The sequence below is a fragment of the Coregonus clupeaformis genome, chromosome 23 (genome assembly GCF_020615455.1).
Source record: "Coregonus clupeaformis isolate EN_2021a chromosome 23, ASM2061545v1, whole genome shotgun sequence".
Lineage (NCBI taxonomy): Eukaryota > Metazoa > Chordata > Actinopteri > Salmoniformes > Salmonidae > Coregonus > Coregonus clupeaformis.
In genome coordinates this window covers 4,072,242-4,093,660 of record NC_059214.1, presented here as the reverse complement: position 1 = coordinate 4,093,660, position 21,419 = coordinate 4,072,242, and the positions used below count along the sequence as shown (strand labels likewise).

The following is a 21,419-nucleotide window of genomic DNA, read 5'->3' as shown; positions in this document are numbered from 1 at the left end:
CTGGCTTCCCTTGCATTCAATGCTACGGGCGGCAACAATGTCATACTCTTTTTGACCAGACAGCATCAGATACATGGGCTACACATACTGACACAGAGGGGCGCAATTTCATTCTCTGGGATGCTTTCTCCGTTGAGATACATTCAGCCTCTTGCGAATTGTTGGACATTTCTGAAACACATATTTTGTATGCTTTTTTCTTGGTAAATTTTTCTGGGGAAGTCTGTTTTCCCTTGGCATCCATGAATACACGCTACTGGTTGAGGAAGATGTGCACATAGGCAGAGAGAAAGAGATGGTAGAATCATTCCGCTGTCTTCAGTCTATGTGTTTCTGATTGGGGGGGGATGTGGATCTGTATCCGTCCATTCGCATGTACGTTAGTACGTACGTTAGTCACACGCGATACCTCAGACACCACTGGCCCGATTTTGATGAAACTTGATTGAATGATATGTCTTGCCATAGAGATCCGACATTTACAAAATTACACTGATTGGCCCAAGGGGTTGCTATAGTAATCAACTGAAATTCCAAACGTTGAACAAGCATACACTACATGGCCAAAAGTATGTGGCCACCCCTTCAAATTAGTGGACACCCATTGCTGACAGGTGTATAAAATCGAGCACACAGCCATGCAATCTTTATAGACAAACATTGGCAGTAGAATGGCCCGTACTGAAGAGCTCAGTGACTTTCAACGTGGCACCATCATAGGATGCCACCTTTCCAATAAGTCAGTTCGTCAAATTTCTGCCCTGCTAGAGCTGCGCCGGTCAACTGTAAGTGCTGTTATTGTGAAGTGGAAACGTCTAGGAGCAACAATGGCTCAGCCGCGAAATGGTAGGCCACACAAGCTCACAGAACGAGAATGAGATGTTTGACGAGCAGGTGTCGATACACCTTTGGTCATGTAGTGTATCTCTTGTCCCGTTTGAGCTACAGTCAGGGACTTTTTGTCCCCCACAAAACTTTGAACAAGCATAAATATATTTTTTCTCTCTCATTAATACACACAACATAAGTTTGAATAATTGTTACTAATTGGCACTGCATCATTCATGTTTACTGTTGCGTTGTTCCCAGATAAACAACAGAGGCTGCCTGTACTACCTATTCAGTTCTCCTCCTGGCATGTTTCTACATTATTGATCTGATTGGAACCTCTGTTTGTGGTCCCTCTGGCCCTGTTGTTCTCTGAGCTTGACAGGAGAGCCTCACTCTCTCTCTCTCTCTCTCTCTATTGTATCAACACTGTGTTCTCGCTGACGTCTTTCCACCCTCTGAGGAGTCGTTTTCACTATGAGAGAAGAAGAGAAAATGAGAGAGGAGAGGAGAGAGAGAGAGAGAGATGGGGAAGATGAGAGAGAGAGAGAGAGAGAGAGAGCTAGGGTTGGGATGCTATCTGATTCCAAACCTCTGAGAGACAGACCATTTGGAGTGGATGAATGACAACTTCTACGTTTTCTCTTTCTTTGGTCTTGTATGATCAGGATCTAGCCTGTATTCACTGATATTAACCAAATGAAAAATAAGTAATAAAGGAAACTTTATACTGTCAACCTTTCAGCATATCAGCTTTGATTCAAGGCTGGCTCCTGTTGATGATGTGGATGAGATAGTTTCAAGTCAATCAAAGGGCTATTTTACCCCTGGCTGTTCTGGAGTCAGCTTTGAATGGAAAAGGAACAGTACTGCGGTATTATAAGATCCCTTAGGGAGGGAGAGAGAGATTGGCAGTCTATAATAATGTGTTAGGCCCTCCGCTGCAGATTCCTGGATGGGATGCGAGTGTCAGTCTACCTGGCTGCCTCTGTCTCTAAGGATGTGTCACGAGTTACAAAGCCAGAACCCAGAAGCAGACCAGGACAAGGTAAGTTGAAACGAAGGTGAGTGTTTATTTACAAATTCAAGAGTGATGCTGAATAATCCAGGGAACAGAGCGGGCGGCGTTGATTAGTTGTTGGGGGTGCAGTGGTTGATCCCATCATGGCTCGGCAGCCGCCGACCACCAGGCAGAGGTTGGATGAAGGTTCCGGACGAGTGACTGCAGATGGAACAAAACGGAGGTAAGTAAACAACAAACCAACAAGGTGCAAAAACAACAAAACTACCGCTAGAAGCTCTAAGACTGATACTCTGGTAAACCTACTGTTCATGGCTAACGATCCGGCAGGGAATGGATGTTAGGCCAGAGCCTAAGAAGGGTGATGATCAGGACCAGGTGTGCAGATTGCAGATGGGATGCAGGTGCGGAAATCAAGAGAGCTCCCCGGAGCGTTCCAGAACCCTCGGGAAACTGGAGATCCCGAGCAGAAAAACTAGTCCACAGACAGGACCCGACTCAGACTGCCGGGATCGTTACAGTACCCCCCCTCCGACGAACGCCACCGGGCGGACTCCCCGGAGCGCCAGGATGGAGGCGGTAGAAGTCACGGATGAGGTCAGCATCTAGGATCTGTCGCCGCGGAATCCAACTCCTCTCTTCAGGACCATACCCCTCCCAGTCCACGAGATACTGGAAACCCCGGCCCCGCCGTCTGGAATCCATGATGCGTCGCACCGTGTAGGGCAGGACCACCTCCGATCATCCGAGGAGGAGGAGGAGGAGGCGGAGGAGGCAACAGAGGACTGAGGAAAACAGGCTTGAGGCAGGAGACATGAAAGGTGGGATGGACTCTGAGCGTCCTCGGGAGTTTGAGTCGAACTGCCACCGGATTGATCACCTTCTCCACCACAAACGGACCAATGAACCTCGGTAACAACTTCCTAGACTCAGTCCGTAAAGGAAGATCCCGTGTGGCCAACCAGACCCTATCTCCGATGGTGTAGGTGGGAGCGGGGATCCGGCGACGATTCGCCTGGAGCTGATACCGGTCCGAAACTCTAAGGAGTGCCTTTCTGGCCCGATGCCAGGTCCGGTGGCAACACGAATATGGGCCTGAACAGAAGGCACTGAGAGCTCCTTCTCCTGAGAAGGGAACAAGGGAGGTTGGTAGCCATACAGGCACTGGAAGGGAGACATCCCAGTGGCAGATGTAGGGAGAGTATTGTGGGCATACTCAACCCAAGGCAACTGAGAGACCCAGGAGGTGGGGTTGGAAGAGGCCAGGCAGCGTAGCGTGGATTCCATCTTCTGGTTGGCTCTCTCCGCCTGACCATTAGATTGGGGGTGAAAACCAGATGTGAGACTGACTGTAGCTCCAATGGCCAAACAGAAGGACTTCCAGACAGCAGAGGTAAACTGAGGGCCACGGTCGGAAACGATATCACTGGGCAACCCGTGGACCCTGAAAACCTCCCTAACCAGGATCTCGGACGTCTCCGAGGCAGAGGGAAGCTTGGCAATTGGCACAAAGTGGGCGAACTTGCTGAATCTGTCCACGATAGTCAGAACGACCGTGTTCCCCTCAGAAGCGGGCAACCCAGTGACAAAGTCCAGGGCCAGATGCGACCATGGTCGCCGGGGAATAGGAAGGGGGTGAAGTAGTCCAGAGCTGGGCCGATTGGTACCCTTATTCTGCGCACACACTGGACAGGCAGCAACATAACCCCCGAGTATCCTCGGCCATGGCAGGCCACCAAAAACGTCTGCGAAGAAACGCCATCGTCCGAGCCACGCCAGGGTGACAAGCCATCTTGCTGGCGTGGGACCATTTGAGGACCGCAGGACGAACCGACTCAGGCACAAACAACCGACCGGGTGGACCGTTACCGGGACCGGGCTGCGTCCGAAGAGCCGCCATCACCTCCTCCTCAATCTTCCACCTAACAGCTCCCACGACGCAGTTCCGGGGGAGAATTGTCTCGGTCTTGGACCCACTCTCCTCCGTCTTGGAGAACATCCGAGACAAGGCGTCCGCCTTGCCGTTCTTAGATCCAGGTCGGAACGTCAGGGAAAAATTGAATCGTCCGAAAAACAACGACCACCTGGCCTGACGGGAGTTGAGACGTCTAGCCGATTGCACGTAAGCAAGATTCTTGTGGTCCGTCCAGACAATAAACGGTTGCTCCGCCCCCTCCAACCAGTGGCGCCACTCCTCCAAGGCAAGTTTCACCGCGAGAAGCTCCCGGTTACCCACATCGTAATTCCTCTCCGCAGGCGAAAGGCGACGAGAGTAGTAGGCGCAGGGATGGAGTTTACTGTCCGTGGAGCATCGCTGCGACAGGATGGCGCCAACTCCCACATCAGACGCGTCCACTTCAACGACGAACTGACGGGCCGTGTCCGGTTGAGAGAGAATCGGTGCGTTGGTGAATCGCCTCTTCAAATCCAGAAACGCTCGATCCGCCTCCGGATTCCACTTGAAGCTCCTGATACTGGAAGTCAAGGCAGTTAACGGAGCGGCCACACGGCTGTAATCCCGGATGAATCTGCGGTAGAAATTCGCAAACCCCAAAAATCTCTGGAGCTGCAATCTCGTACCGGGCTGGGCCCATTCCAGAACCGCTCTAACCTTCTCCTGGTCCATCCTAATCTCTCCCCCTGGAGATGATGTACCCGAGAAAGGATGTCGTGTGGGCGTGAAACTCGCACTTCTCGGCCTTCACGAACAGGCGATTCTCCAACAATCGCTGCAGAACCTGCCGGACATGCTGGACGTGGTCGGAAGGTTCCTTCGAGAAGATCAGAATGTCATCCAGGTAAACAAACACAAAGAGACCGATCATATCTCTCAGGACGTCGTTCACCATACTCTGGAATACCGCTGGAGCATTGGTCAGTCCAAACGGCATCACCTGATACTCGAAGTGACCCATCGGTGTATTGAAACCCGTCAACCACTCGTCTCCCTCTCTGATCCGGACCATGTGATACGCATTGCGTAGGTCTAGCTTGGTGAACACCGTAGCACCCTGTAAGGAGTCGAAGGCAGAACTCATCAAGGGCAGGGGATACTTGTTCTTGACCGTGATGTCATTCAACCCCCGATAATCAATACACGGTCGAAGAGAGCCATCCTTCTTACCCACAAAGAAGAATCCTGCCCCCAGGGGTGATGACGAGGGACGAACGAGACCAGCAGCTAGGGACTCCTTGATGTAGGTCTCCAAAGCCTCACGTTCAGGGCGGGAGATACTGTATAACCTTCCCTTGGGGTAGACAGCTCCAGGGAACAGGTTGATGGCACAATCATATGGTCGGTGGGGAGGGAGTGACAGAGCCTTCTGCTTACTGAACACTTCCCCCAAATCGTGATATGTCTCGGGGAACCAGGGACAAATCTGGGGGTTTAGCCTCAATCACCTGACTGGGAACCGAATGGGGACAGGCAGTCTTGAGACAGTTAGCATGACAATCAAGGCTCCAACTCGTTACCTTGCCCGTCACCCAATCGAACGTGGGATTGTGTTCCTTCAGCCAGGGGTATCCAAGGACCAGAGGAACATGGGAAGACGGCAGAATGAAGAATGAAATCATCTCCGAATGATTCCCCGACAACAGCATCTTAACCGGTTCAGTCCTCATCGTGATACGTGCCAGACTACTGCCGTTCAGAGTGGTCGCTTCAATGGCTTCCGGCAATTGCTCCTTGGAAAGCCCCAGCTGTTCCACCAACTCGGCATCAAGAAAGCTTCCATCGGCACCTGAATCGATAAAGCGTTAATCGCTAAGCTCTGATTCCTGTTCACAAGGGTAGCCGGGAAACGGGGTCTGACAGAGGTACTGAGAGGTTGAAACTGGCTCGCTAAAAGTCCTCCCAACTTTAGCGAGCCGGGCAGTTTGACGACCGCCGGGAACAAGTGGAGATGTAATGTCCCGAGCTACCACAGTAGAGGCAGCAGTTGGTCTTACGTCTATGTTGACGCTCCTCCTTGGTTAACCCGTGCCGCCCCACTTGCATGGGTTCAGAATCGGGAGAGAGGACCTCTCCACTAATCCTTTGTGGTGGAGAATGATCGACGTGTTCTGGTCCACCACCCGACCCGACTGGAACCTGAGAAGCTGATCGGTTGGACGGAACCCATTGCTTCTCCCTCCTTCGCTCTCGGACTCGATTATCCACCCGAATGGACAAGGCTACCAAGCTGTCCAGGTCACTAGGCTCGGATAGGAGATCAACTCATCCTTGAGCTGCTCCGACAGACCCTGGTAAAAGGCCGCTTGCAGAGACTCCTCATTCCACCCACTCTCCACAGCCAACGTCTTGAACTCGATCACGAAGTCGGCCACGCTGCGAGTTCCTTGGCGAAGCGAAAACAGGCGCCTAGCTGCGTCCCCTCCCTCGGACGGAATGGTCGAAGAGCTTCCTCATCTCGGCCGTGAACCCCTGGTATGAAGCCATGCAGGGATCCTGTCGTTCCCAAACGGCTGAAGCCCACTCCAGCGCTCGACCACGCAGCAACTCAATCACAAAGGCTATCCTAGCCTTGTCTGTGGCATAAGAGTAGGGCTGTAGATCGAACACTAATCCACACTGCATAAGGAAGGAACGGCATCTTCCCAGCTCCCCCTCATATTTATCCGGCGTCGGAACCTTGGGCTCACGGAAGGACACAGCTCCAGAAGCGGCAGGCGAGATGGGTGAAACCGGTAGTGGATCCTCCACCGGACTCTTGCGTTGGTTCTGGACCTCCGTCAGACCGGTAGAAAGGTTCCGAACTGACAACGCGATCTCCTGTAGTACCGTGCTATGATGGCCCAACATCTTCTCCTGATGGGTAATGGCATGGCGAACAGAGTCCAGGTCCGCTGGGTTCATTACTGGCCGGATCGTTCTGTCACGAGTTACAAAGCCAGAACCCAGAAGCAGACCAGGACAAGGTAAGTTGAAACGAAGGTGAGTGTTTATTTACAAATTCAAGAGTGATGCTGAATAATCCAGGGAACAGAGCGGGCGGCGTTGATTAGTTGTTGGGGGTGCAGTGGTTGATCCCATCATGGCTCGGCAGCCGCCGACCACCAGGCAGAGGTTGGATGAAGGTTCCGGACGAGTGACTGCAGATGGAACAAAACGGAGGTAAGTAAACAACAAACCAACAAGGTGCAAAAACAACAAAACTACCGCTAGAAGCTCTAAGACTGATACTCTGGTAAACCTACTGTTCATGGCTAACGATCCGGCAGGGAATGGATGTTAGGCCAGAGCCTAAGAAGGGTGATGATCAGGACCAGGTGTGCAGATTGCAGATGGGATGCAGGTGCGGAAATCAAGAGAGCTCCCCGGAGCGTTCCAGAACCCTCGGGAAACTGGAGATCCCGAGCAGAAAAACTAGTCCACAGACAGGACCCGACTCAGACTGCCGGGATCGTTACAGGATGTGCGTGTGGAGATGATGGACTAGCTCTGTCTCTGGGGAAATATCCCCTGCCATAGACTCTCTGCTGGCTCTCTCCTGGTACGATGTATGTCGGTAGGGCCCATGTAGGAGTCTATTTATTACGGAAAAAGAAAACTAGGAAATCATGCTTTCCGAGCAGGACTTTCATTTTTGTAGCAGGATAGCAATCTGTAGAACAGTCTCGGTAGAGACAGAAATTAAGGCCTGTGTGTGTTAGCTTGACTCTATTATCTGTTGTTATGGCTCCATAACCAAGCCCAGTAGAGATGTGTAATAAGTTCTCCATGTGCTCTCTGGTGTGGAGCGGTTGTACGATGTAAGGATAGTCATATTATAGAACCTCACTGTAGGCAGTGAATTGTCTGCAAGCTTGTTATAAAACTGATCTGAAACAGCGGCAAACACACACACACACACACACACACACACACACACACAGACACACACCTGTGATTTATTTTCTAGATCCGGCAGTTTCCCTCTGAAAGACTTCCTTGGCTGTGTGCCCGTGAGATTTCCCCTCAGCCAGCTAAATCGGATCAAAGTCTGTGTGAGGATGTCCTCAATACTGCTAAAACCGCAGTGTGTGTGTGTTGACACAGCTGAGGACACAAAGTAAAGAATGCTGCACTGCAGCAGCCATGTTGCTTCTCCTCAGACCGCAGCTGTGAAAGAATTCCGCATTGAGGAACATCAAACCCTTGTGATTTCTGGTCCAGACAGGTCGTGTTCGTTTGACAGAAAAGCCGCGTTGAGGAGAGGAAAGTCCGACACTCACTTTTCAGTGACAGAATGTAATTAGAGTATCAGACAGCCATTGATAGACATGTGGCTGACGTGTACGCCCATAGGGCTGAGAGCTTGTGGCTGTAGCAGGAGTGAAACTCTTCTCTGTCTGTTGTGTCCCTCAAGGATTCAGAACAGAGGTCACATTCACACTGGGCTGGGGTCCATGACGTCCTCCGCTGGTGTAGATGGGGCGTATCTGAGCTTTCTCTTCACTCCTCTCTCCCATTCTCTCCCCTTTTCTTCCCTCACTCATTCTCTCTCCCCCCATCTCTTCACTCTTCTATCACCCAATCCGCAATCTCTTCACCTCACCCTTTCCCTCTCCCTCATGTTACTCTTCCTTTATTTTCCATTGAATGGTTATGTATCATTTTGAAGCAGAAAGTTCTGGATCATGCAGTAATTTTGCTGTGGCAGCGAAGCATTGTCTGCTTGACAAGTGACGTCCCAATACTCTTATCTGCTTTCCTTTTGACAACTAATATCAAAGAACTTGACAGGTGAAAGCAATTGAACGCCATTATTTGCTGTCATCTTTCTAGCGCTCTCATATCAGTGACCAAGAAGGAGAGGAAACCAATATTGGTGGCAACCAATATCACAGTAAGTATATTGGTGACCTCACAACAAGAGCCTGGGTCACGTTCAGCAAAAACTAAACAGGAGAAAGCTTTTTTAAATGGGAAAACAAGGTTCAGGAAGTTCCTCCTCCATTTCAAAACGTTTCCCTCAGTTTCATGCTTACTGAATGTGACCCCAGTGTGAGGTGGCTATTGCACCACTGGTTTTAGAACAACATTTCACTAAGAGCAATGAATTGTTCCAAACCAGCTGGGGAGAAAGGCTCCCTTGGGGTTTATCTTCTCTGCATGTGTTCAAGAGATCTCTCTTATGGTCCAACCTCTGGGGTCCTCTTTGGAGGAATAGTTCAGCAGTGTTTTCCAACAGTGATAGCCATGATTTAATAATTCCCTCTTGCAAAACACCAGTAAAGTCCAACCCAAATCTCTTGCTCAAGTATGAGGCCTACATCATGTTTTGAAACATTGCTAAACCCTTTGAATGCAGCCCTACTCTTATCCTGAACGCAGCCTTGCTCTCTCCTTGCCTGGTCACTAGCTGCTTTCTTCTCCCTCATATTTTCCCAGGGTCGGGCTACTATGTCTATGGAGATGATGAAGACACGTATGCTCGTAGAAATGGAGGTGAATGCTTTGACCAAGCTCTGCTGCCACATGCTCTCACACGTTTCCACACTCACAGACACTCACTTTCAACATGCAGGAGAGTTTAGGGTTAAAGTAAGCCTCTGAAACTCAAAGCAATAACTTTTAACTTTTTAAAAACATTGGGATTCTTTTTTTTTTTTGAATAGCCGAGCAATGTGATGTCTACACTTGTGCTAATTTTCTTTCCACAAGATGGCGATATTCTGCCTCCCCTCACTATGTTTTACAAACACACAATTATGTCAAACTAACTTCCAACTTTTCATTGAGGTCAGTTCGACATGGAACCTTACCCTCTGGGCCAAACCAAACTCCTGGACTCTCTTTCTCCTCTGTAGAGATGCAAATATAGTATTGTTATAGCCAACACACACACACACACACACACACACACACACACACACACACACACACACACACACACACACCTGCTCCTGTCCAGCTGGAGATTTTCCTGGGCTAGTGTGTGTTTGAGAGTGTGTATGTGTGCGTACAAGGAAGTGATTGTGTTCCGAGCCAGCGGGAAATGCACTGCAGATTTTATTTCCCTGGAATACGAACCTGGTGTCCCCTCAAACTTCACATTCCCAAAAGGAATCTTTACGCAAGCGTTTGAGAGATGGATAGAGTGGTCCAACTGGATGAGGCAACTTTAGTGTTCTTCTGACAAATCTTTATCCCTCATGATTATGACCATCTTGCTGTAAATCAGCTCTTAATTATCGCCCACTTCAGCCTCTGTTCTGAAGGTTCTATTCATTGATAGTTGAATTGATGGGGTTAAGTAGCTCTAATCAACAGTATGATTGAGTGATTCCATTTTAATCCACTGGATCTACAGTGACCAAAGATAGACAAACACACTCAAACAAACAATTTCCTTCTCTCTCAACCTCTCTAGCTCTTCTTTACTCAAGCAAGCGTTTCTTATTATTCAAAATGTCAGTGTGGACTATGGTAAGTGACAAACCCATTGTATCTCTCTGTCTACCTGTGATGATATGATGGGTGGGTTTACACTAGCACTGCAGCTTTTATCTCTCTAGTCTATGCTGTAAACACTGTGTCCTGTGGTCAGTGGGTATAGGTTATGTATGTTGCTATGGAAGATGAAATGAAGAGAGGCACTATGTGTGTAAGATAAGAAAACATGGATGTCCACACAACACTAGTTTATTTACATTGATAGCTGAACCAGTAGGTTTTATTTCACTCTTTTATATGAATGGTATACAGTGCATTCGGAAAGTATTCAGACCGCTTGACTTTTTCCAAATTTTGTTACGTTACAGCCTTATTCTAAACTGGGTTAAATTGTTTTCCCCCCCTCATCAATCTACACACAATACCTCATAATGACAAAGCAAAAACAGGTTTTTAGAAATGTTTGCAAATGTATTGAAAATAAAAAACGGAAATATTACATTTACATAAGTATTCAGACCCTTTATTCAGTACTTTGTTGAAGCACCTTTGGCAGCAATTACAACCTTGAGTCTTATTGGGTATGACGCTACAAGCTTGGCACACCTGTATTTGGGGAGATTCTCCCATTCTTCTCTGCAGATCCTCTCAAGCTCTGTCAGGTTGGATGGGGAGCGTCGCTGCACAGCTATTTTCAGGTCTCCAGAGATGTTTGATCAGGTTCAAGTCCGGGCTCTGGCTGGGCCACTCAAGGACATTCAGAGACTTGTCCCGAAGCCACTCCTGCGTTGTCTTGGTTGTGTGCTTAGAGTCATTGTCCTGTTGGAAGGTGAACCTTCGCCCCAGTCTGAGGTTCTGAGCTCTCTGGAGCAGGTTTTCATCAAGGATCTCTATGTGCTTTGCTCTGTTCATCTTTACCTCGATCCTAACTAGTCTCCAAGTCCCTGCCGCTGAAAAACATCCCCACAGCATGATGCTGCCACCACCATGCTTCACCGTAGGGATGGTGCCAGGTTTCCTCCAGACGTGACGCTTGGCATTCAGGCCAAAGAGTTCAATCTTGGTTTCATCAGACCAGAGAATCTTGTTTCTCATGGTCTGAGTCCTTTAGGTGCCTTTTGGCAAACTTCAAGCGGGCTGTCATGTGCCTTTTACTGAGGAGTGGCTTCTGTCTGGCCACTCTACCATAAAGGCTTGATTGGTGGAGTGCTGCAGAGATTGTTGTCCTTCTGGAAGATTCCCCCATCTCCACAGAGGAACTCTGGAGCTCTGTCAGAGTGACCATCGGGTTCTTGGTCACGTCCCTGACCAAGGCCCTTCTCCCCTGATTGCTCAGTTTGGCCGTGCGGCCAGCTCTAGGAAGTCTTGGTGGTTCCAAACTTCTTCCATTTAAGAATGAGGGAGGCCCACTGTGTTCTTGGGGACCTTCAATGATGCAGAACTTTTTTGGTACCCTTCCCTAGCTCTGTGCCTCAACACAACCCTGTCTCGGAGCTCTACGGACAATTCCTTCGACCTCATGGCTTGATTTTTGCTCTGACATGCACTGTCAACTGTGGGACCTTATATAGACATGTGTGTGCCTTTCCAAATCATGTCCAATCAATTGAATTTACCACAGGTGGACTCCAATTAAGTTGTATAAACATTTCAAGGATGATCAATGGAAACAGGATGCACCTGAGCTCAATTTCGAGTCTCATAGCAAAGGGTCTGAATACTTATGTGACATTTCTAAAAACCTGTTTTTGCTTTGTCATTATGATGAGGAAAAACATTTATTTTATACATTTTAGAATAAGGCTGTAACGTAACAAAATGTGGAAAAAGTCAAGGGGTCTGAATACGTTCCGAATGCACTGTAATTCTCCCTCTCACTCCCCTCCCACCCCTGTTTTTAGGGACCCCTTGGTGCGCCCCCATCAAGGTGAAGCACGGCGATGTGAGTTGTCGGAGTCCCGCGGGGGAGTACTATAAGAACGTGATGGGCTCGCGCTGTAAGATCCGCTGTAAGAGGGGTTACGAGATGCAGCAGGGACACCCAGAGGTGGTGTGTATGGCCAGCAAACACTGGTCAGGCAACTACGCCTGCAGGGGTGAGACCACCACACACACACACCTGCCCTACTGGCAAGACACAACATCACTGGACACACACCTCTACACCAAATATATATAAACCCCTGAAGATACACACAACTAATAGACTCATTGTCAGATTCAACAGCTACCTGACAATCAGACATGTATGGACTATTAATGTATGTTTCTCTGTCAGAGATCCGGTGTCCTAAGCTGCAGATGCCTGCTAACGGGGGCTATAAGTGTTCAGGCTGCTCCTACCTTAACTCCCGCTGTGAGTTCTTCTGCTCCCCTGGATACAATCTGAAGGGGCCCAATACTGTCACCTGCCAGTACCACAAGACCTGGACCTCAGGGGAGAGCGTCTGTGTGGGTGAGTCAGAGTGTGTGTGTGCCTGCGTGTGATTATTATTGAGTTTTTCCACCTCAAAAGCACATTGAATTTAGCCACATCCTAATTCCAACCCCCACACTGTTTAACAGCTAAGGACATACAGGCTGCTCTCTAGACTATGGGATCAATTAAATTATAAATCACATCCTGACTGACTTAATGACGTACTGCTCTGTGGGAAACAGGCAGTATTATAGACAGGTTTAATTACAGTTTTTTCCAACTGCTTACACACATTTTCAAAACGGTCTCCTTTTTTCAAAACTCTACACACAATTCCCAAAACTGCACACACAAAATGCAAAATGCCTCACATCTCCTTCAAAAGGTAACACTGCATTCAAAATGCCATAAACACATGTCAGAATGAAGCATTTGCATCAAATGGCAAACACTTCTTTCATAATAGTAAATTTTTGGATATACCATGTAAACACTGTTGTTCTATATCTAAAGCTCTTTCATAGGCTTATATCTACATTTCAATACAATGTTCTACAGTGAAAGTAATCTGCTGAGAGGGGTAACAAGTACACTGTAAACACCAATGCAATGTAGAAACAGAAAATATTTATTAGGCCAAACATTACTGTTGTATACAGTAGCATACAACAAAACCATAAACATATGTAAACCAAAAGTATATTCTTTAGAATACAGTAAAGAACACAATTGTGTGTGTGGGGTCCCGGGGGGGGGCAGTCCAGGAATTGGTAGGCTAACCTACGCTTCATCTCTTCTCCAGGCTGGGTCTGGCCACAATACTTCGTCCACATCACAAGATACGTTTTCTCTTGCCAAACATCGAGGGAAGTATCTCCTAGCATGGCGTATCCAACCTTGGACAGAGGAAACCTCTATGTCCCCACATGCGTCCTCCATTGCCTGGAGAAGCGGCATGCGGGCATAGGGTTGGCGATCATACACTTTCCAGCGCCAGGCTGAGAAGAATTCCTCTATGGGATTTAGAAAAGGTGAATATGGGGGTAGGTACAAAACTACAAATTGCGGATGGGTGGCAAACCAGTTTTGGACCAGAACAGCCCGGTGAAAACTAACATTGTCCCATATAACCACAAATCTAGCAGGCTCCTGATCTGGATCAGGGACAAGTATTGTGTAAATTGCATCCAGAAAAGTGAGCATATGGCCGGTGTTGTACGGACCCAGTGTGGCATTGTGATGGAGGACCCCGTTTTGAGTGATGGCAGCACACATAGTTATATTACCCCCATGCTGTCCAGGGACATTGGTAATTGCCCTCTGTCCTATTACATTTCTTCTGCAGCACCTGGTTTTGGTGAGGTTGAAGCCAACCTCATCCACATAAATAAATTAATGGCGAATTACATGGGCATCCATCTCCAATACTCTCTGTAACAGAAAAAATGATATACAGATGAGTAAATATGGTATGTCTGAAGTACTGGAAGTAGTGTTGCATACATACCTCTACAAAGTCATGTCGCAGATTCCTGACTGTCAGAGTTTCTCTCAAATGGCACCTTGTAAAGTTGTTTCATCGTCACTTGGTGCCGTTGGTGGATGCGTTGTATGGTCGACAGGCTTACAGCATTGATGTTGTTAAATATGGTGTCATTATTCAAGATATGCTCTTATCTCTCGAATCCTAATTGCATTGTTGGCCAAAACCATATTTATAATTGCAGTCTCTTGTACATCTGTAAACAAGCGTCCTCGTCCTCCATGATGTCTTTGCCTTTCCACTCTGTACAGAATTCAAACACAGTATGTGTTCAGCATAGGAACTGTAAACAATGTACAAAAAAATGTAGTACAGCATGATAACCAACCTCATTCATTCAATGTAGTGCAGTAAATGGATGGCTTAGAGTTACAAATGTTTATGCAATACTATGCAGTCATACATATGTTACAGTACATTACTGTAATGCTAAAATAGTCATTAGATAGTTGCATACCTGTTCTCATTTCTGAAGGTTCGAATTATGGACGCCACTGTAAATCGACTCAAATTGGGCTGGACTCTTAGTCCATCCTCTCTCATGGTCAAACCGTGATTGTTCACATGATCAACAAGTGTTACCCTAATCTCATCAGAGATGGCTCTCCTTCCTTCTCTTCTTTGCCCTCATCCTCTTCTTCCTCTTCCTCTTCCTCCTCCTCTTCGTCTTTGAATTTGTCCTCGTTGTTGTCCCCTGCCTCTCCCTCCTACTCCTCTTGCTCTCTGTCCATTGTTGGCATCCATTGTTCAAAACAGATAATCTGACCTTTGACCTATTTATAGGCCTATACTACAGTAAAGCAGTGATTGGTTAGTGATCAGTTAAGCAATTAGTGTTTGCACATGTGAGGAGTGTGTGTGTGACCTGGTGAATAAGTGTAGCATTTTGATTGTTTGTGTTTGGAAAAGGAAAGCAAGTCACTTCCTGTTAGATTTTTGTGTTTTAGGTAGAGAATTGTGTGTAGTGTTTTGAAAAAAGTGTTTTATGCAATTGACAACTGAGTCAAAGGCTGAGAAATAGCTTATGGTTTTGGAGATTTGGTGTGTAGTTTTGCACTTTGAGTGAGAGGTTTCAAAAATCGTGTGACATGAAAAGATTTTGTGTGTAAGCAGTTGGAAAAAACTGTAAGACCTAATTCAAACACACACATACACACACACACACACACACACACACACACAGTATAAGGTTGAGTAACCACAAACCTGTGCTGCTAGCCCAAGCATGACACACTATGAACTATGACAATCCCAGTCTCAGAACAACTGGAGTAGCATCTTGTATGCAAACACAATTTAAGGTGGTGTGTGATTTGTTAAACCAGTTGTGGAGACATTGTACACTGTAGCTTATTTTCATCACTGAGGATGGATATAGTGAGATTCAGATTCCTTGCTCCCTCCTCATCCCCCCTAGCAAATTACATCCATCAGACAACTAGTAATCTAACAGGGAAAGTAGATGTTCAATGACTGTGTTTATGTAATTATAAGCATGGCTGAATTGTGTGTGTATGTGTGTGTGTGTGTGTGTGTGTGTGTGTGTGTGTGTGTGTGTGTGTGTGTGTGTGTGTGTGTGTGTTTGTGGCTAAGCCTCTCTGAGACACAAAAATTGTCACTGAAGTTGAAGACAATACATTATATTGAATGTTGTTTTGTCCCCAAAAAATCTGATTTGGACTTTTTTAGTGATTTATATCAGAGAACAGGTTCTGTAACACACACACTGACACACATAGAGACTAGTGCTTTCTGCTCTAGTGAAATTACATTGATTCTCCTGGTCTGCTGTGACAGTAGCTTCTCTAGTCTAAAATCACCCCAGTTATCAAATCAAATCAAATCAAATTTGCCACATGCGCCGAATACAACAGTGAAATCCTTACTTACAAGCCCTTAACCAACAATGCAGTAAAAAAATCGAAATAAAAAAGTGTTAAAGAAAAAATAGAAAATAGAATAGAAAATAGAAAATAGAAAATAATGAAAGAGCAGCAATAAAATATAACAGTAGGGAGGCTATATACAGGGGGTACCGATACAGAGTCAATGTGCGGGGGCACCGGTTAGTCGAGGTAATGGAGTTAATATTTACATGTGGGTAGAGTTAAAGTGACTATGCATAAATAATAAACAGAGTAGCAGCAGCGTAAAAGAGGGGGTTGGGGGGCAATGCAAATAGTCAGGGTAGCCATGATTAGCTGTTCAGGAGTCTTATGGCTTGGGGGTAGAAGCTGTTAAGAAGCCTTTTGGACCTAGACTTGGCGCTCCGGTACCGCTTGCCGTGCGGTAGCAGAGAGAACAGTCTATGACTAGGGTGGCTGGAGTCTTTGACAGTATTTAGGGACTTCCTCTGACACCGCCTGGTATAGAGGTGCTGAGGGGTTCACTGGAGGTGAAAATGGGCATGTCTGCCTTGACCAGGCTGGGCTGTCGATCGATCACAGAGATCCAGAAGATCAATACCGCCTGCTCTGAAATCAACCAGTTACACAGACAGGACACAACATGACAGAACAGAACAGGGGGATCACTCTGGATAACAGTTTTCCTTTTCCTTATTCTCTCTTCCTGTTTCTCTCCTCTTCTCCTCTACCTCCCCCTCTCGCTACTTCTCCCCTCTCACCTGCCCTCCCCCCTTCGCCCTCTCTCTCTCTCGCTCTGGTAGATGTGGACGTCCCAGTAATAAAGTGTCCTAACCTGAAGCACAAGACAGCAGAGCCAGGCAGGCTCACAGCCAAGGTGACCTGGGACACACCAGAGGGCAAGGACACGGCCGACGGCATCCTCCCCGAGTCAGTCTGACATCTGACCCTTAACCCCTTCCTTTAACCTGTAGTATTAAAAGGATAATGTGAGACATAAAAATAGTATCCATCAGTTTATCTGACTCTCGATAAGTAGAAAAGGGCTTAATTGCCAAATGAATAGTCTTGTAGCAGCAGTAATAGTAATAGTAGGGTAAATGTTTAGTTAGGCTTCAGCACTATTGATACAGTATAGTATTTGACTGAGGCTTTTTACAGTGTGATATTGAAAGGGAAGCCTCCTGGACACTTCCCTGAGGGTCTCCATAAGATGTCCTACACCGTCTACGACCGCGCCGGGAACAAGGGCAGCTGCCGCTTCTCTGTCAGAGTACAAGGTGACCCCCCCAACATTAGGGACAGTTTGAAGTTTACTGGGGCAATGTTCTGACAACATTTGAAGGAAAATCACATAACTTACAAATTGTTCCTGTGAGAGTGGCTTTCTGAATCTGTTTTGTGCCACCAGTGCGTCGCTGCAGCCCCATGACCCCTCCAGACAACGGCTTTATGAAGTGTGACAGTGATGGTAATAACTACGGAGCCACCTGTGAGTTCAAATGTACAGGAGGGTACGAGCTGCAGGGCAGCGCTGCGAGGGTGTGCCAGTACGGTCTCACCTGGTCTGGCACGGAAACCAACTGTGCAGGTACGTGTCTGTGCACACACACACCACACAAACGTACATGACACATCCACCATGCTGTGTTTAGCAGTAGTGAAGCGGTGGTCAGGGGTGCTGAGGGGTTCACTGGAGGTGAAAATGGGCATGTCTCCCTTGACCAGGCTGGGCTGTCGTTCGATCACAGAGATCCAGAAGATCAATACCGCCTGCTCTGAAATCGACCAGCACTGTCTGTGACACATACTTATGTGGATTATTTAAGCAATAAGGCCAGAGGGGGTGTGGTATATGGCCAATATACCACGGCTAAGGAGTGCCTGGATACAGCCCTTAGCCGTGGTATATTGGTCATATACCACAAACCCCCGAGGTGCCTTATTGCTATTAAAAAACTGGTTACCAACGTAATTAGAGCAGTAAAAAAATAAAATGCTTTGTCATACCGTGGTGTTTGGTCTGATATACCACGGCTGTCAGCCAATCAGCATTCAGGGCTCGAACCACCCAGTTTATAATGTCTAATAGAGGTGTATTATACTTCTATAGTATTGTGTAATACAGTGACGCTCCGTATAGCACTGCTTATACGCTCTGGGTCATTGGCTAGCAACAAGACTAGTAAAGAGTAAAACAGCAATTAAATATATATTTTTTATTGGCAATCGCAATTCAAGTGTTTCCAAAAAGAACAACATTTGCTTTCATAAAATATGATGATGTGATATGATGCAATGTAATATTGTGTTTTATTGTGTCATGTTATGTCACAGCTATGAACAGCAACGTGGGGGTGCGTACGGCCTCAGGTCTGCTGGACCAGTTCTATGAGAAACGACGCCTCCTCATCATCTCTGCTCCCACAGCTGCCAATCATTACTACAGGTTCCAAATGACTAATCTTCAGGTGAGGGAGAGAGGGATGGAGGGATAGATGGATGGAGGGAGAGGGACGGAGGGACAGAGGGAGGGAGCCAGAGAGAAAGGAGAGACAGAGTGGGAGAGTAGGTACAATTCTGCTTTTTGAGTGCCCTAGCTGAATGTGTGTGTTTGAAGTGGTTGTGCTGATGGGGTGTGTATTGCCTCAGTTCCTGGTAAACAGAAAATGTCACGACGCAGCGTAAACAAGGCCGGTGCTCTCTGTAAATTCAGGCTGTTCTGGGTTTGGATGCTTCTCTGCCATAAAAAGCTATTAAAGGGTAGCAGCCTTTAAAAGGCCTGACCTTTAAAAGTGTCACGAAAGAGGTGACTCTTGTTATATGCTGTGTCATTCCAACTTTGCCTTTAACTGTCCAGGTGATAGATTCTGTGAAATGTCTATGTAAGTGCATTTTCATGTTCTGTGCTAGTGTGTGTACAATGTTATTTGTGTGTTTATGATATTAATGTGTGTGTGTGTGTGTGTGTGTGTGTGTGTTCTAGCATACCCAGTGTGGTCTGGACCTCAGGCATGTGACAGTGATTGAGCTGGGGGGATTTACCCAGCACAGATCGGCCGTATCCGCCACAGACTTATCCCTCCAGGGCTGGCCCTACAACTCATGTACACAGACACAGACACACACACAGACACACCATCATCATTCATAACAAACCTACAACTAATTTACACAGCATTCTTCCGACAGACTATTGTGTGTTCAGCCTTGACCTGATGGAAGTGTTGATGTGTGTTGCCTAGGTTACTGCTCCAGATCTCCCATAATAACTTCAACATGGTGATGATAGACAAGCAGGGGATGGACAGGGAGCGCTACACGTACCCCATCACCTCAGCCCAGATCTTCACCACCATTGACACATGGCAGGGACGCATAGATGAGATGGTGCTGCAGCAGGAGGCAGACCACACCTGCCAGTAGTACAACACCTCAACAACACCCTCACCCCACCCCCCAACACCCCCTCTCCCAAAAAGCCCACTACCCCCAACCAGAATCATATATATAGAGAGTGGGCCAGGTTTTAGAATGGCTGCCATGTTAGCGCCTTAATTCTTGCTCTAAACAATTAAAACAGAGCAGTGTTTAACAGACGTTTTTATTGATTAGCATTCAGGATAATTACAGTGAGGTAAAAAAGTATTTGATCCCCTGCTGATTTTGTAAGTTTGCCCACTGACAAAGAAATGATCAGTCTATAATTTTAATGGTAGGTGTATTTGAACAGTGAGAGACAGAATAACAACAAAAAAATCCAGAAAAACGCATGTCAAAAATGTTATAAATTGATTTGCATTTTAATGAGGGAAATAAGTATTTGACCCCTCTGCAAAACATGACTTAGTACTTGGTGGCAAAACCTTTGTTGGCAATCACAGAGGTCAGACGTTTCTTGTAGTTGGCCACCAGGTTTGCACACATCTTAGGAGGGATTTTGTCCCACTCCTCTTTGCAGATCTTCTCCAAGTCATTAAGGTTTCGAGGCTGACGTTTGGCAACTCGTACCTTCAGCTCCCTCCACAGATTTTCTATGGGATTAAGGTCTGGAGACTGGCTAGGCCACTCCAGGACCTTAATGTGCTTCTTCTTGAGCCACTCCTTTGTTGCCTTGGCTGTGTGTTTTGGGTCATTTAACATGCTGGAATACCCATCCACTACCCATTTTCAATGCCCTGGCTGAGGGAAGGAGGTTCTCACCCAAGATTTGACCGTACATGGCCCCGTCCATCGTCCCTTTGATGCGGTGAAATTGTCCTGTCCCCTTAGCAGAAAAACACCCCCCAAAGCATAATGTTTCCACCTCCATGTTTGACGGTGGGGATGGTGTTCTTGGAGTCATAGGCAGCATTCCTCCTCCTCCAAACACGGCAAGTTGAGTTGATGCCAAAGAGCTCGATTTTGGTCTCATCTGACCACAACACTTTCACCCAGTTCTCCTCTGAATCATTCAGATGTTCATTGGCAAACTTCAGACGGGCCTGTATATGTGCTTTCTTGAGCAGGGGGACCTTGCGGGCGCTGCAGGATTTCAGTCCTTCACGGCGAAGCGTGTTACTAATTGTTTTCTTGGTGACTATGGTCCCAGCTGCCTTGAGATCATTGACAAGATCCTCCTGTGTAGTTCTGGGCTGATTCCTCACCGTTCTCATGATCATTGCAACTCCACGAGGTGAGATCTTGCATGGAGCCCCAGGATGAGGGAGATTGACAGTTCTTTGTGTTTCTTCCATTTGCAAATAATCGCACCAACTGTTGTCACCTTCTCACCAAGCTGCTTGGCGATGGTCTTGTAGACCATTCCAGCCTTGTGTAGGTCTACAATCTTGTCCCTGACATCCTTGGAGAGCTCTTTGGTCTTGGCCATGGTGGAGAGTTTGGAATCTGATTGATTGATTGCTTCTGTGGGCAGGTGTCTTTTATACCGGTAACAAACTGAGATTAGGAGCACTCCCTTTAAGAGTGTGCTCCTAATCTCTGCTCGTTACCTGTATAAAAGACACCTGGGAGCCAGAAATCTTTCTGATTGAGAGGGGGTCAAATACTTATTTCCCTCATTAAAATGCAAATCAATTCATAACATTTTTGACATGCGTTTTTCTGGATTTTGTTGTTGTTATTCTGTTTCTCACTGTTCAAATAAACCTACCATTAAAATTATAAACTGATCATGTCTTTGTCAGTGGGCAAACGGACAAAATCAGCAGGGGATCAAATACTTTTTTCCCTCACTGTATGTGTACTGTCTGTACTGTGTTGTGGCATCAACAAATTGCATATCTGCTTTCAATGGAAATCTTCATAGGTTTAGAAAACTATCAGCACAACGTGGAAGCGTCAATTATCACTTAGCAACGGCT

At 46.9% G+C, this 21,419-nt stretch overlaps 1 protein-coding gene across 1 annotated transcript; it reads left to right on the top strand.

Annotated features, from left to right (window-relative positions):
• The first annotated feature begins 7,349 nt into the window (after positions 1-7,349).
• Positions 7,350-19,561, top strand: LOC121536380 (sushi-repeat-containing protein SRPX-like). The gene is given in 10 exon segments (XM_045206396.1): positions 7,350-7,359; positions 12,131-12,325; positions 12,508-12,684; positions 16,860-16,986; positions 17,218-17,336; positions 17,468-17,647; positions 18,394-18,527; positions 19,043-19,088; positions 19,091-19,163; positions 19,302-19,561. Coding segments are annotated over 10 exon segments (1,242 nt in total). The 3' UTR covers positions 19,483-19,561.
• The last annotated feature ends 1,858 nt before the right edge of the window (positions 19,562-21,419 follow it).